Source organism: Microcaecilia unicolor, chromosome 10 (assembly GCF_901765095.1).
Source record: "Microcaecilia unicolor chromosome 10, aMicUni1.1, whole genome shotgun sequence".
Taxonomy (NCBI): Eukaryota; Metazoa; Chordata; class Amphibia; order Gymnophiona; family Siphonopidae; genus Microcaecilia; species Microcaecilia unicolor.
This window is the reverse complement of record NC_044040.1, coordinates 34,059,501-34,074,531: the sequence shown is the minus strand read 5'-3', so window position 1 is coordinate 34,074,531 and position 15,031 is coordinate 34,059,501. Positions and strand designations below refer to the sequence as shown.

Genomic DNA, 15,031 nt, shown 5'->3' with positions numbered 1-15,031 from the left:
GCCCATGACCCGCCCACACCCATTGGCCACACCCGCTTTTCAACTATGCGACTTTGAATTTACATGCATCACGTTACGGAATACGCTTAGACAGTTCTGCACGTAAATTCTAATTAATGCCAATTAATGTCAATAATTGATTAAATGGCAATTATTGACGCTAATTGGCCTGTTAACTAATTAAGTTGCATGCACAAATCCAGGATACCACCAGATTTGCGCATGCAACTTTAAGTCAAACTATATAGAATCCGTGGGTAAATGTGAATTCTGTAAGGGGATCTGGGCAGTTGGATTCTGTCAGGAAAAATGTCAGGAAGTATTTTTTCACGGAGAGAGTGGTGGATGCTTGGAATGCTCTCCTGCGGGAGGTGGTAGAGAGGAAAACGGTAACGGAATTCAAACATGCGTGGGATAAACATAAAGGAATCCTGTTCCGAGGGAATGGATCCTCAGAAGCTTAGCTGAGATTGGGTGGCAGAGCCGGTGGTGGGAGGCGGGGCTGGTGGCTGGGAGGTGGGGATGGTGCTGGGCAGACTTATACGGTCTGTGCCAGAGCCGATGGTTGGGAGGCAGGGATAGTGCTGGGCAGACTTATACGGTCTGTGACCTGAAAATGACAGATACAAATCAAGGTAAGGTATACACAAAAAGTAAACATATGTGTTTATCTCGTTGGGCAGACTGGATGGACCGTGCAGGTCTTTTTCTGCCGTCATCTACTATGTTACTATGTACTAGCATAAGTCAGCATTTATACAGCGGTTTACTGGAGTAAAGACAAATCAAATGACGAACAATCAATGGCATTCCTCCCAGTTTCTGCTTTGTTGCCGACGGTACTCATAATTGTTTACCGGTATCGTTAGTCTTTTTAAAGATTCGTTTCTGTTCAGCTTTTATGTAAATTTTTTCACTGTCTTCCAATACAACATACAGACTCCTGTCGCAGACATTTTGCCGACACACTGCGCCGTGTCGAGCCCATTTTTAGTATTGAATAAAGACACTACTTCTTCATCACGTCTCCTTGGTCTTTGGAAGAGTCCTGTTGATCACGCTACTTCTCTGCCTCCACACCGTCCTTTCCGTAGTGGATCTCGTTTCTCCACTTCAGTGGACGTTCTGCGCAGCATTTATTCACCAACATTTATGCACGCTAACTTACACCATGGCAGGTATAAATGTGAGCGCCTAAATGTAGTATTTTGGTGCATAAATGGCATTATTCTGTGCCATATGCCCATGCCCCACATGCATGAACCCCCCCTTACAACTGCACGCAATGCAAGTTGTGCACCACGATTATAGAATACAGCTTAGCGCCCAACTAGCACTTACGTGCAAATCTGTAACGTTCATGCGCGCAAATGCTAGTATTCTTTAATCTGGGTATGCAAATTCGCACCTAACTTTAGGCGACCGGTTATAGAATGAGGGGGATTTTTTTTTAATCTGTGAATTGTATTTCCATATGTTGAAAGCTGCTTTGGGAAGCTCTGTGGGACTGAAAAAGTAGGGTATAAGCGCTGGGTTTAGAAATCAACCCCCAAATTCTATATATCGCACCTTGATTTCTAGATAGAAATTGAAGCATATTCTATAAGAATGCGTGTAACTTAATTGGCTAACTAGCTAATCAGCGCTGTTAAATGGATGTTAAGCCATTATGATTTACACGCACAACTCATTTATTCTGTAACGCGGTGCACCTAAATTCTAAGTCACATAGTTTAAAAGGGGGTGTGGTCATGAGCGGGGCACAGGCGTTTCTACAATCTATGCGCATTATTATAGAATACACCCACTCTGCACCTGATTTAGGCATCAGGATTTCCGCCAAGTAAAACATGGCCAAAATGGACACGAGCAAATTTGGTTCTGTGGAGAAGCGTTCAACATAATTCTATTATACCAATTCTATACAATTTAGACATACTTTAGAGAATACACCTAGGCATATTTTTTTTCAGGTGCCATATATAGAATCTACCCCCAAATGGGTAAGCGGCCCATGGATCAAACTATCATACCATTTGGGGGGGGGGGGCCTATAATTTTTTTTTTCCTTTTTTCACCCTATGAAAGGAACGTAAGCTGTGTCATGCTGGATCAAAGCAAAGATCCAGGCCAGCCCAGCATCCTGTCTCTACAGTGACCAGTCTAGAAGATCCCAAAAAACCAGATCCATTCCTTGTAGCTCAATACCTGGAACGAGCAGTAACTTTCACAAGACAACTCGAGAAATAATTGGTTATGGACTTTTCGTCTACAACAGGGGTTTCTCAACCCTGTCCTGGGGGTGAGGGTAGGAGGGCACCAACCGGCTGGGTTTTTCAGAATATCTACAAAGAAAATGCATGAGATAAATCTGCAAGCAATGGAGCCAGGGTATGCAAATCTCTCTCAAATATTTTTGGTGGAGATCCTGGAACCCTGACTGGTTGGAGTTCCTCCAGGACAGGTTTGGGAACGACTGTTCTAGGAACTTGTGCAAACCCCCTTTTAAATGCAGTTATGCTAAATGTCTTAACTAGATGCTATACAACAACAAACTCCAAGCTTGATTATTCACAGAGTGAAAAAATACTCTCTTTGGCTCGTTTTAACACTTTAGTGTCCAATGTTCCCGTAATAAGCCACGTGGGAACAGATTGATGGGAACATTGGACACTAAAGGGTTTTTAAATCTGCTACCTGTTAGCTTCATGGATTGTCCCTTAGCCGTACTGACATTTGAAGGAATAAATAACCATTCCCCATTAACCTGTTCCACCCTACTCAAGATTTTATGAGCCTCTATCCCATTGTTTGGAACAGAAGATGTGCACTTCCTATTAAGAAAATTGGTTGGCTGCCCAGTCTGTTTACTGTGTCATGCTGCTGCAAGGAACTTCTGATAAAAAGTGGGGCAAGACACTGATGCAGAATGGTACAAACCTGCTTTTGTCAGAGGAAATTGGGCCCACACAGCTGTGAATTGGGCTTTCCGAGGCCTCTCCCTAGGTATTCAAGGCCTTACCTCAGGCCTCATTATCTGGCATGCCCATGTTTACACTGCTTTGTCTCTGAATCCCCCTGCCACAGCCAGAGACCTTCACCCTCCCTTATCAGGAACTGAGGGAGAGAAACATTCTTTTTCAGTGGAGGTGCTTGTTACTCTGTCCAGGCTATGTTCATGTATGCACATTTGATTGAACTACAGCAAATAGAGGGGTTGAGGAAAATCAAACGCTAAAGCAACACAGAAATAATCATCCATAGAAAAAAAGGTTATGAGCCCATACAGAGATGCATACATGAAAAGGAAAGAAAAAAACCTCAAAGTCGCTCTAACCTTCAACGGTCATAACTTCATCGTAGGCAAAAAAAAGTCCGACACGCCCAATGAAGTGCCAAAATACAATAGTAAAAGTATTCAAAAACGTGTATAACATTAAAAAAAACACTTAACAAACGCAACTTCAATGCGGTCAAACAATGATGCAGACTTGCCCCTGGGCCAACGGTGGCCAGTGTTTCATAGAACCTGGGTCAGGGTCCAGGCGGCAAGATTTATTTAACATCAGAGTAACTGCCCAGACAAACAAGACTTGTAGTAAATTTACTACTTAGTAGCTTCATAGGCTGAAAAAAATATATCCAAGGTAGAACTCTGCGATTAACACAGGAGCTTCTCTTGGAAGTTCCAGTGGTCAAAGAAATACAAAGAACACATTTAAGAGCAAGGATGTTCTCTGTGATGGCACCTACTTTGCGGAATACTCTCCCAAAAGACCTTAGGATGCAAATTAATGTCCAACTGTTTAAAAAAAGGCTCAAAACCTAGCTATTCCGGGTAGAATGATTTAATTATATAAATGGAGGCTAAAACTTTGCTTTTTTTTTTAGTGCAATATGACTCTTGGAAGGGGAGCTGGATTGTACATGTGATCACGGATGGGTAGATCATTTTTGTTTTTTTAATGTATTTTATTGTACACCAATTTGAAAGGTTATATATCTGTTTTATTTATTTATTTATCAAACTTATATCCCACATTATCCATAAAATCTAAGCAGATCACAACAAGAAACATTCACAGCATTAACATAGAACACACAATACATACGTGGTATACAAATTTTTTAATAAAGATAAAGATATTCTACTGTTAAACCCAGTTGTTAGTAACTATATCTCATTGTATAAAATGGACCTGTGCTAAAACCGCACAAGTCAGTGATAAAATAACACATCCTAACAGCAGCCCACACTGATAACTTCCCCCCTTAGTGTGAAGAGTTTCAGGCTCTGGGAACCAGAGTAGATATTGTGATGTCATAATGCCTCATTCCACCAATTCCTAAGAGCCAACCTCATCAGTGATGTCACAATGGCTTGACTGCCTTATACTTGGCTCACTTTAATTACATACTAGCCGTTAAGCCCATTAAAACGGGCGAATTTCCAGCTACCCTCCTCGCCGCCGCTCCTTCCCCCCTCCGTGCCGGGCCCCCTGCACTGACCTGACAGCGCCTCTCACCTCTGTGTGAAAGCGCTGCAGGCAGCAGCAGATCGCTCTGCAGCTGCCTGCAGCGCTTCCACACGGAGGTGAGAGGCGCTGTCAGGTCAGTGTAGGGGGCCCGATACGGAGGGGGGCGGCGGCGGGGATGGGGGGGGAGGGTGGAGGTTGGTGTGCGCGATGTTCATTTCCAGGCGGCAGCGTCCGACAGTGACTCCGACTCCCTCTCTGTTCCGCCCTCTGACGTCATCACATCTTGACACGAGGGCGGGACAGAGAGGGAAGTCTCTACTGCGCATTTGCAGGTGAGTCGGTCACTTGCTATTTATATGTTTGATAGTAGTAATTTTGATTTCTAGAGACATTTATATTTCTTTTATTAAGGGGAGGAAATTATCAACGTGGAGTACCACTAAGATGTGTCATTTTACTGTTATCCCAGGTTATACTAACTAAGGGCCTCATATCAAGCCACACCAGCAGTCCCCTTGCTGCAATGCTGACGGAGCCCATTCAAAGTGAATGGGCTTTAATAGCATTACCGAACCGGGAGCCGCTAGCGTGGCTTGATAAATGAGGCCCTAAGACTCACTGCATAAAATAGAACCTTTGCTTGAGTTAGTGAGAAAATAACACATTTTTATGATAGTTAGCAATGCTAACTGTCCCCCAAATTCTATATATGGCGCTCAGAATTGAGTGTGGCAAATTTGGGCATGTGCCCAATTTGCGCATGCAATTTAATTGGGGCACATGCCCTGCAATTTACGTGCACTGTTATAGAATAAGGGGGATACAGGCCTAAATTTGGAGTGAGGATTTACCCCAGGATTCAGCTGGTGTAAATACTCAAAGCAAAAGTCAGTGCAGATCCCAGCACTAAGTTCTATTCTATAAACAGCGCCTAACTTAGAGTGCCAATTTTTTTTCAGTGTCGATTTTTCTTCGCCGTTTATAAAATTTGGTCCTATACCCCAAAATGATCTAAAATCACATTCCTTAGCGCTGATACTCTCTACACTCATACCGCTAACTCCAGACTCCGTTCCTTTTATCTTGCCGCACCATATGCCTGGAATAGACTTCCTGAGCCGGTACATCAAGCCTAATCTCTGGCCATCTTCAAATCTAAGCTAAAAACCCACCTTTTTTATGCTGCTTTTAACTCCTAACCCCCACTCGCCCGTTCAGAACCATCACCTTATCCTCACTTCAACGGTCTCTTATCCCTTATATGTCCTGTCTGTCCTAACCCTTATCCCGTACCTGTCCTGTCTGTCTGTCCTAATTAGATTGTAAGCTCTGTCGAGCAGGGACTGTATCTCCATGTTCAAGTGTAAAGCGCTGCGTACGTCCAGTAGCGCTATAGAAATGATAAGTCGTAGTAGTAGTAGTCATACCGGCCACCTCTCCTAAATGACATCACTTCACTACCTGCTTCTTCAAATTTCGTGCTGTTTTCTTCAGTGTGAACTGATCGGGCCCTGCCGCTTCCTGACGGGCAATCGGCTGAGCCCGTTTCTCACAATTTCTTCAAAACACATCTTTTCTGCAAACTCTTGCACCATCTATGAGAACTATACCCTTTTTCCAGATACAAATTTTTAATAATGATCAGATCCTCCTGACTGAAAACCATGGCAAATGTTTATATATAAAGGCAAAACGGTGTCTGCACATAGATACCATGACAATAATCACTGGGTGCTGGCAACGTCGTTTAGGTGAGGTGGCCGACGTGAGTGTAGGCTTACTGCAAAGTTATGCAGGATGATATAGCCCAAATATTATTGAAATCGGTCAAGCCGAGTTATACAGAAAATAAGCTTTCTATAGTTTTTTTTGTTGTTTTGTTGTTTTTTGTTTGTTTTAACACAGAGTATCTAATATAATAAAACGCACCGTGAACGTTCTAATGAGGACAACGTTCTGTGAAGCCCTGAAGCCCTGAAGCCCTGAAGCCATCTGACGTCACTGAAGCTGTAGGGTTCGTGGATTCGTGGTGTGAAGCCTCCCTTCAAGCCAGCCAGCCAGCCGTCTCTGCCCCGCCCTCGCGACAAAACAAACAAATCCGGAAGCGAAACGTCAGGGAAGGAGGCGGCGCTCCCGACGTCTAGCCTTCCCTTCGCTGTGTTCCGCCTTCAAAATAAGGCGGAACACAGCGAAGGGAAAGCTACACGTCGGGAGCGCCGCCTCCTTCCCTGACGCTTCGCTGCCGGAAACGCCACGGAGGTAAATTGAAAAAGAAGAAAAAAAAAAACAAAACGATGCATGGATGCGAAGGGGGGACATGGATGCGAAGGGGGGGAGGAGAAGAGGGCGGGCCAGGCTGGGACATGGGATAGAGAGGAGCATGGATGCGAGGGGGGGGGTCATGGAAGGGAGAGAGGGGACTTGCTGGAAAAGGATGAATGGAGGCGGCAGGGGACAGAGGAGCATGGATGGCCATGGATTGGGAGGGCAGGCCTCAGGCAGAGAGGGAAAATGCTGGATAGGGATGAATGGAGGGGGCAGGTGACAGAGAAACATGGATGGCCATGGATTGGGAGGGCAGGGCTCAGGGAGAGAGGGGAATTGCTGGAAAGGGATGAATGGAGGGGGCAGGGGACAGAGGAGCATGGATGGGCATTGATTGGGAGGGCAGGGCTCAGGGAGAGAGGGGAATTGCTGGAAAAGGATGAATGGAGGGGCCAGGGGACAGATGGCCATGGATTGGGAGGGCACGGCTCACACTCTCTCTCTGATATACAATGTCTTTCTGACTCTCACTCTCACACACTCTGTCTCACACTGTATCACATTCACTCTCTATGTGCCACACAGTCACTCACACACTCGCTTGGTCTCATACACTCACTCAAACAGAGAATCTGTGTCTCACACACACTCTCTCTCTCGCCCACACACACACACTCTCTCTCACACTGTGTCTCACATACACACTTGCACACACTCTCATTCTCACACACACACTCTCTCACAAACACACTCACACCCAGACTCACTCTCTCTCACACACACTCACACTTTCACTCTGACTCTCAAACAGTCACTCTCACATACACTCTCCCAAACATACACACTCCGAGGAAAACCTTGCTAGCGCCCGTTTCATTTGTGTCAGAAACGGGCCTTTTTTACTAGTATTCAATAATAGGGAAAATCAGGAGGGAGGACAAACTTTTTCACATCACTATATTTTGCACCTGCAGCTTTTACACACATTTTCAAAGGGGAAGTCCTCAAGCAGACAACTGGTCCATAGACTTTGCATCTGCTGTCTGTGAAGCTTCAATTTGGCTGAGAAACAGAATATAGTTACTTAAAAATGCAACATACATGCACCGTTTCCTACCAAAGCACACCTCCAGATCACCTACCCTTCACCTGCCTGAAAACAGCAAGCTCCGGACCCCCCCCCCCCCCCCCCCCCCCCAGCCAAGCACTTTTAGCTGTGTAAACAGGCATTTATTAGGGTAATGTCTTTTGAAAATTACCCTATAAAAGCCTTCAGGTATAAAGCTGTGTACAATGCAACAGCAAAAGACAGTTTGGATCTTGTTTAAATAAATAAGAAATTAAAATAATTACACAGAGATTCAAAGAAATTGCTCCAGAACCTCCCCGTCTCTGCCCAAAATCTCTCTCCTAAGCCACTCTCTCACTCTTCTCCTCCACCCCCTATGGCCCTTCTGCAATCTCCCAGGCTATGAGGGCTAAACTGCCCCTTCGAACCAATGGATCGGCTCAAAAACACAGCCACTTGCTCTGGGTTCTGTCCATTCCACTCAGGATTTAAGTTTTAGCCTCCATTTACATAATTAAATCATTCTACCCTGAATAGCTAGGTTTTGAGACTTTTTTTTTAAACAGTTGGATATTAATTTGCATCCTAAGGTCTTTTGGGAGAGTATTCCGCAAAGTAGGTGCTATCACATAGAACATCCTTGCTCTTAAGTGTGTTCTTTGCATTTCTTTTACCACTGGAACTTCCAGGATTTAAACCCTAATGAGACACACAAATGAACTACGGTTTACCAACACCATCCTCACCTATCTATGCATGAATGGCATCCAGGCCATGGCTGGGAACCATACGTAGCTTCCTCCCTAATTCCATCACTATAACCTCCCTCTGCCCTCTGATGACTAACAAAACACACTTCTTTAAAAGGGCTACTGGTAGGCACTATATCAGATTTCCATCTCATGGCTCTGGGTCAGCAGCTGTCCAGCAGAAACATTTCAGCCTCTCATCACGCCCCATATTTCTCTTTGATGTCACACTGGTACTTACACACTTTTAATCTGCTTTAACTTTTTTTCTAAATTCCATTTTTCTCCGTATGATTTGTGTTTGGAACATGTGCACACAAAGCTGGGAACACATGTTCCAAGAGGACGACCAGTGACACTGAGTACATTAAGAACCCTCCTTCAGTGTCACCTGGCTAATTCTCAGTATCACTCAATATCCTCCCCCCCCCCCACACACACCCCCAACAGCAAAATCAAAAAGGCTGAATTAACGCAAGCTTGGGTGGCTAATGCCAATCGCCATGGTATTAACTTCCATCTTAACAGAAAGTACAGCTAAAGCCTTAATATCTGGCTGCTCCCAAATTTTCAGCTTTCGCTAACTCAAGTTTTTTTCTTTAGCCAATTCCATAAACTTTTCTCTAAAAATGTGAGAGGGTCTGCTTTCTCCCTTGAACATAAACCTAAGTACGATGACTTCACAAGCTCAGAATCTCTTCTGGTTCTTGCCTGGTCAGCCAATCATATTTCTAAAATACCAGTGCTTTTTCAAAGCCCTGGAGCCAGAGGAGGGGCCAGGACAGAAGCTAACCATCAGCCCAGTTACCACTAGGTACCCTGAAGCTGTCTCTCAATTACATCTATCAAGGGGGGCACCAGACAATTACCCTGCTTGTCTCCCCCTCTAAAACCTGCCCTGCTGGTTACCTAAGTTATCACCGCATTATGAAATCAGCTCATAACTGTGAAAGATGACCTAGTAAATGCTTCACACCAATCCCTGAGACTATAGCCCCCAAATTTTACTCCTCCAAAATGCAGAGGGGTTAAATTCAGCCGGTGGCAGTCAGCATGTTTTTTAAACGCTGACCACCCCAAGCCTCTTGTGACGAGCTGTCAGCGAGATTACAGGGGGGATCGGGACTAGAGTAGGGTAAGTTGCTTTCCATTCAGTGTTCTGGGAGGTCATAAGAGTCCAGACCTCCTGGGGCATGGTTGGGGGGAGATCTGCAGGAAAAGGGGGGGGGGGAGATTTGATAGTTGGGGTGGGTTAATCTCAATAAGATTTTATTGTTAACACCTTTTGACCTATTGGCCAGTCTTGTCTGGCTTATATTAATATTAATGTTTAAGGTTTAAGACAGTGATTGTACCACCCGGGGGTGGGGGGTGAAGTGGGTGGTGAGGGGAGAAAAATGTTATATCTTTGATAATGGCTGCTGCTCTTATGTAGCATGTTTTGGGTATTCAATGTATGATATATTGAACTAGTTGGTTTTGTTTAACATGCTGGTTTATCAATAAAAATTGTTGGAACTAAACGCTGACTACCGCCATCAAAATTAAACCTGGATATTCAGTGCCGGGCCATGTCCTGGTACCAGCATTAAAGATCCCGGTATGTATTTATCTATTTAATTATTGGGATTTATTAACTGCTTTTATGAAGAGATTCACCCAAGGCGGTGATGTGAAGACAGGGGGCAATTAACCGGACAAGTGCCAACAGGCAGCCCTTAACTAGTTAAGGGGTCTTCTGCAAAGGCGACCTGGCATTTTTACTGTGCGCTAATGATTAGCATGTGCTAAACGCTAGAGACGCCCATAGGACTATATGGGTGTCTCTAGTGTTTAGCGCATGCTAAAAATGTTAACGCATCTTTGTAAAAGGGCCCTAAGATCTGGTCAAAGCAGGGGTGTAGCTATGTGGGGCCATGGGGGCATGGGCCCCCGTAGATTTGGCCCTGCCCCCCCCCCCCCGCCACCAACCCTTTCAACCCCCCCCCCTCCTGCCGCCAACCCTCCCCCGCCGCTGTCGGGTACCTTTGCTGGCAGGGGTCCCCAACCCCCGCCAGCCGAAGTCCTCTTCTCCGGCGCGGCCGCGTTGCTGATCTGCAAGGGCAGGCTTCTGTTTCTGTGAGTCTGATGTCCTGCAGCAAAGGTACCCGACAGCGGCGGGGGAGGGTAGGCAGCGGCGGCGGGAAGAGGGGGTCGAAAGGGTTGGCGCTGGGGGGGGTCAAAGGTGGTGGTGGCAGTGGGAAGGTCAAAAATGGTGGCGGGAGGGGGGGTCGACGGCGCCGGGGGGAGCTAAAATGTGCCCCCTCACCTCGGGCTCTGGACCCCCCTCCCGCTGGTCTCGGGGTAGGGTGTTAGTTGACGGGGCAGGGTGTTTGACAGATTTGGGCTTTTGACAGCCCAGACCTGTCAAACAAGTGCGGAAGGATTGTGCTGAGCACATGCTCAGGCACAATTCGCCTGCACTTCTACCCGATGATCAGAGATAATTGCGCTGCTTAAATTTGCATGATCATCGGTCCAGTAAAGCCCCGCGCTGTTCCAGTGCTATTTTAGAGCGCTGTTTGGAACAGCGCGGGGCTTTTGACCATGAGGGCCTTAATGATTTGTTCCTTGCATCCGGTGTAAATGGAATTACAGTAATCCAAGTGGCTTAACACCATTGATTGTACCAAATATCAAGTCCCATTTCCCTTTCCCTTTCCACTGCACCACAAAGCAGGTGTACAATTATTCAACTCAAGTTCCTACCAAGACTCAGGATTACCACACAGCTTGGCAAGGTCCACTGTCTATCAGATTCTATATATGGCAACTAAAGTTGGGCTTGCAAATTTGACAATGCAGCCAAATTGTGCGCACAACTTCATTGTTTAACAATCAAATCAGCACCGATAAAATAATTGGTCGATAACAAGCAATTATCGGCACCAATTGGCATAATTAGAATTTACACGCACAAATTTCTAAGCGTATTCTGTAAAGTGGTACATATCAATTCTAATGCGCAGATCTTAAAAAGGGGCATGAGTATGTCATGGACATTTCTAGAAATTATGCGAACTGTTATAAAATACGCCCCATCCACGCCTAAGTTAGGCACAGGTATTTACATCAGGTTTTACCTGGCATAAATGGTTATGCCTAAATTTACTTCCAGGTCCAGACACTACGCATATTCTATAAACCGCACCTAACGCTAGGCACGGATTATAGAATAGCGCTAAGTGTGTTTTTTTCCCACAACAATTTTTTCAGTGCCATTTATAGAATCTAGTCCTAACTGTGGAAAGAAAAGTGGCAGAATGAAAAGATTCTCATAAATGCACTACACTGACAAACTTTAGGATTAGGGTGATTAAATAATTATATTTAGCTAATTAAAACATAAGCAGGGCATTATCTCACTGGGCAGCAGAGGAAGGGAGCATCCTTCATATACAAATGAATTCTACTTGGCCATGGGGAATAGAATAGAGTCTTCATACATGGTTTGCTCAGGTTGCATTAACTTGCATTGAAAGCCAGTTTCAGTCTCCCAGAGGGAAATATTTGAGAATGTCCCTCTTTGCAAGCTGTAAACCCGTCTTTCTATGCCCTCACTCTTGCGTAGAAATCCAGTCAAAGCAAGGACAAGTTGAAGGGGCTCGATCTTAACAGCCTCAAGTAACCAGCTAAAAAGCATATCATCTCTTTTTTCATAAATTAAAAGTACATTAATTTTAAGAACATGAAATTATCATAATAAATGCAGAACAGGGCAAAGATCTCTACATGTGGATGAGGGACAGAGAGCTCAAACCCCAGATGCCAATGGGTAACATGGACTGATCAAAACACTACAGGTGCTTCTCTCGCACAAAGGAGACCATAAGAAACATCTGTTCTGAAAAAAAAATATTTCAATGTGCTCTTAGCAGGATATTAAATTAGTTATCCAAAGATTTCTCAAGGGGGCAGAATGATTAAATAATGTTTTGCTGGATGACGGGTTAGGCTGAAAACATCTGCATGCAAAATTCTAGCAGCACAATTACAGATACTCTCTAACTTTTCTTTAGACGCTATTTTACAATAATTAGTTCGCAGACTATCACTTTTCTGCTATGAAAGAACAAGCCCACCATATGATCGAGGTTACATTTGAGAGAAGGCAGGCAAGGCTCTGGGCTTAATGAATGAATGTATAGCCAGGCTCTTTGCCAGCAACAGCTGCCTCCTGCTTGGCTACTTTAACTCACCCAGAAGAGCAGGTTGAGGGCGTACAGCAGACAGCGCAGGCACTTCACCGAATCCTCTCTGGCCATTGTGAGCTCACCAGAACAGACACCCCCATCCTTTCAGCTCATCCTCCCCATGGGGCTGCTGAAAAATACAAGGCAGAGAGTGATAAGGCAGACAGCAGGCTAATCACCCACCCATTTTTTCTCTGCCATATGTTATGTGGTACACGGAAATTAGATCTGTTATATGTTATACCATGAAGTTTTACCATTATGGTCATTTTATGAAAGATATGGCCATTAAGTGTGTATGTGAAAATATTCTTATGTATTTGTTATTTTTATTATGAATGCATTTTTGTAACCCGCCCAACGCTCAGACCTTTGGATGGAGAGCAGGATATAAATGTGTTAAATAAGTAAAACAACACACAACAGAGGCCTCACACAATTACAGAATCCTCTGGAGGAAAGCGTATAGCCTGTACCTGCATACCTGAGCTGAGTGGAGAGCAAGGTGGGGAAGGAGTTTATATTTGTGAGCACAGTTTTGAAAATACGCGCATATGTGTGTAAAATAAACCAGAAAACCTGCAGCTGTTAAAGAACAGATATAACACATAAATTCTCTGAAGTAATTTTCAACATGAAACTACGTGTTTACTTTTGTTTTCATTATTAGCCAAAATGACTGTACTATACTTACGCATGCACTCAATTATGAAAACCGTCCCCTTAGATTGTAAGCCCTCTGGGGCAGGGACATACGTACTGTAACTTGCCTGGAGATGTGACTAATGAAATCCAAGCAGCAGCAAAACTTCTCAGGCACCATGGGGAAAATGTTCTTTACAGCTTGCTCTCCCTAAATTTTCTGTTCTCCAGTCAGTCTCTGTGTTCCATCCAGCCCCCCCCCCCCCCCCCCCCAATCCCTTCTTTGGCTACAGACAGCTGCTGCAAGCAACACTGCCCTATCCCAGTCACGGGACCCCTCACTGTTCACAGCTTGGACTCTACTCCTACCACTGGTGGAAAGGAGGCACCAGGCATCAAATCTGAAGTGTCTGAGTGACAAGATTTTAGCTGCTCCTGCCCCCCCTCCCCCGAAAGAATGGGGTAGGCCACGAGGGCCTTAGACAATTTTTCACCCAAAATTGGTCGGCAAGGGGGGGGGGGCAGGGTTTGTTGTCTTATCCCACCCCTCTTAAACACAGATAAATAAACCCCTGCGTCTTCATAGTTCATACCCACCAATACATAGGCACACACACACATGTACAACACAGCATTAGCTGCAGAGGGGAATCAGGAGCATGTCCTAGGCAGTCACTTACACAGCAGAGGGGAATTACTAGCAGGTCCCGAGCAGTCACAGCAGAGAAGAACAACTAACGAAACTGAGCAGTCACTCGCAGAGAAGCAGCGCTAGCATGTCCAAGGGTCGTACAGTACAGTGGCATTAGCAAGATCCCAGCAGTCACATCCAGTAGAGCGGCAGTAACAAGGTCCTGCCCTTGTGCACAGTGGCATTAGCAGGGTTTCCAGCCTTGCCCAGCACTCTCCGTATGCAAAGTCCTGTGTAGAGGATTGAAACGACACATTTCGTCCTGGGATCTCCAAACACCGGCACTGTTAAGTCACTTTTTCAAAGATTGAAATCAAATCTACGCTGCCAAGTCTGAAAGTCTCTTTATAAAGCTTAGAAGCAGCACAAGCTCCGAGAAGCGTGCGAAGTGCTGTATTCCTGAGCAATCCCGCCCGGATCTGTCCCAACTCCCAACCGCAACCCGGGAGGGAGGTGCTGCTGCAGCTCTGTTGGCCTACAGGAGCCCGGAAGGTACATGCACAGCCTCCCGCTCTCAACCAGCACTTTGCTTTCTGTGCTTGCAGAAATATCCAGCTGCCAAAGTGCTTCCTCTTCCCTGCAGTCCAAAACCTAAGCAGGCATTGTGCATGTGTGCTACAGTATACAGAGATGATGTGGGTGCTGTTGAGCACCCCCAATATTAAGAAAATTCCTTGTATGTGTCCAGGGAGGGGTTATTTCCATTGGGCTTAGCACCCCCAATAATTTTGAAAAGTTGGCTCCTATGGGTGCAGAACAGGATTAAGGCACAGGCAAACTAGGCACAAGCTTAGCACTCAAATGTTTAGGGAGAGCCAACTCTGATGTGCTAATTCAGGGGCCGCTTTACTAAAGGGCGTTACAGGCTGGGCTTAGAGCATCTTAACACGGGACTTTCCCCACAG

At 45.3% G+C, this 15,031-nt stretch overlaps 1 protein-coding gene across 2 annotated transcripts in view; it reads right to left on the bottom strand.

Annotated features, from left to right (window-relative positions):
• The window catches only part of TSPAN12 (tetraspanin 12), a 73,034-nt gene extending 58,493 nt beyond the window's left edge, over positions 1 to 14,541 (bottom strand). The window contains exons 1-2 of one of the 2 annotated variants that reach the window (XM_030216147.1): positions 14,116 to 14,541; positions 12,800 to 12,923 (exon numbers count right to left, since the gene is read on the bottom strand). In XM_030216147.1, coding sequence (XP_030072007.1) covers positions 12,800 to 12,865 — 66 coding nt within the window. In that variant the 5' untranslated portion in view covers positions 12,866 to 12,923; positions 14,116 to 14,541. Of the gene's footprint in view, positions 1 to 12,799; positions 12,928 to 14,115 lie in introns of both variants that reach the window. The other variant, XM_030216148.1, reaches the window with a different exon arrangement.
• Between the last annotated feature and the right edge of the window lie 490 nt (positions 14,542 to 15,031).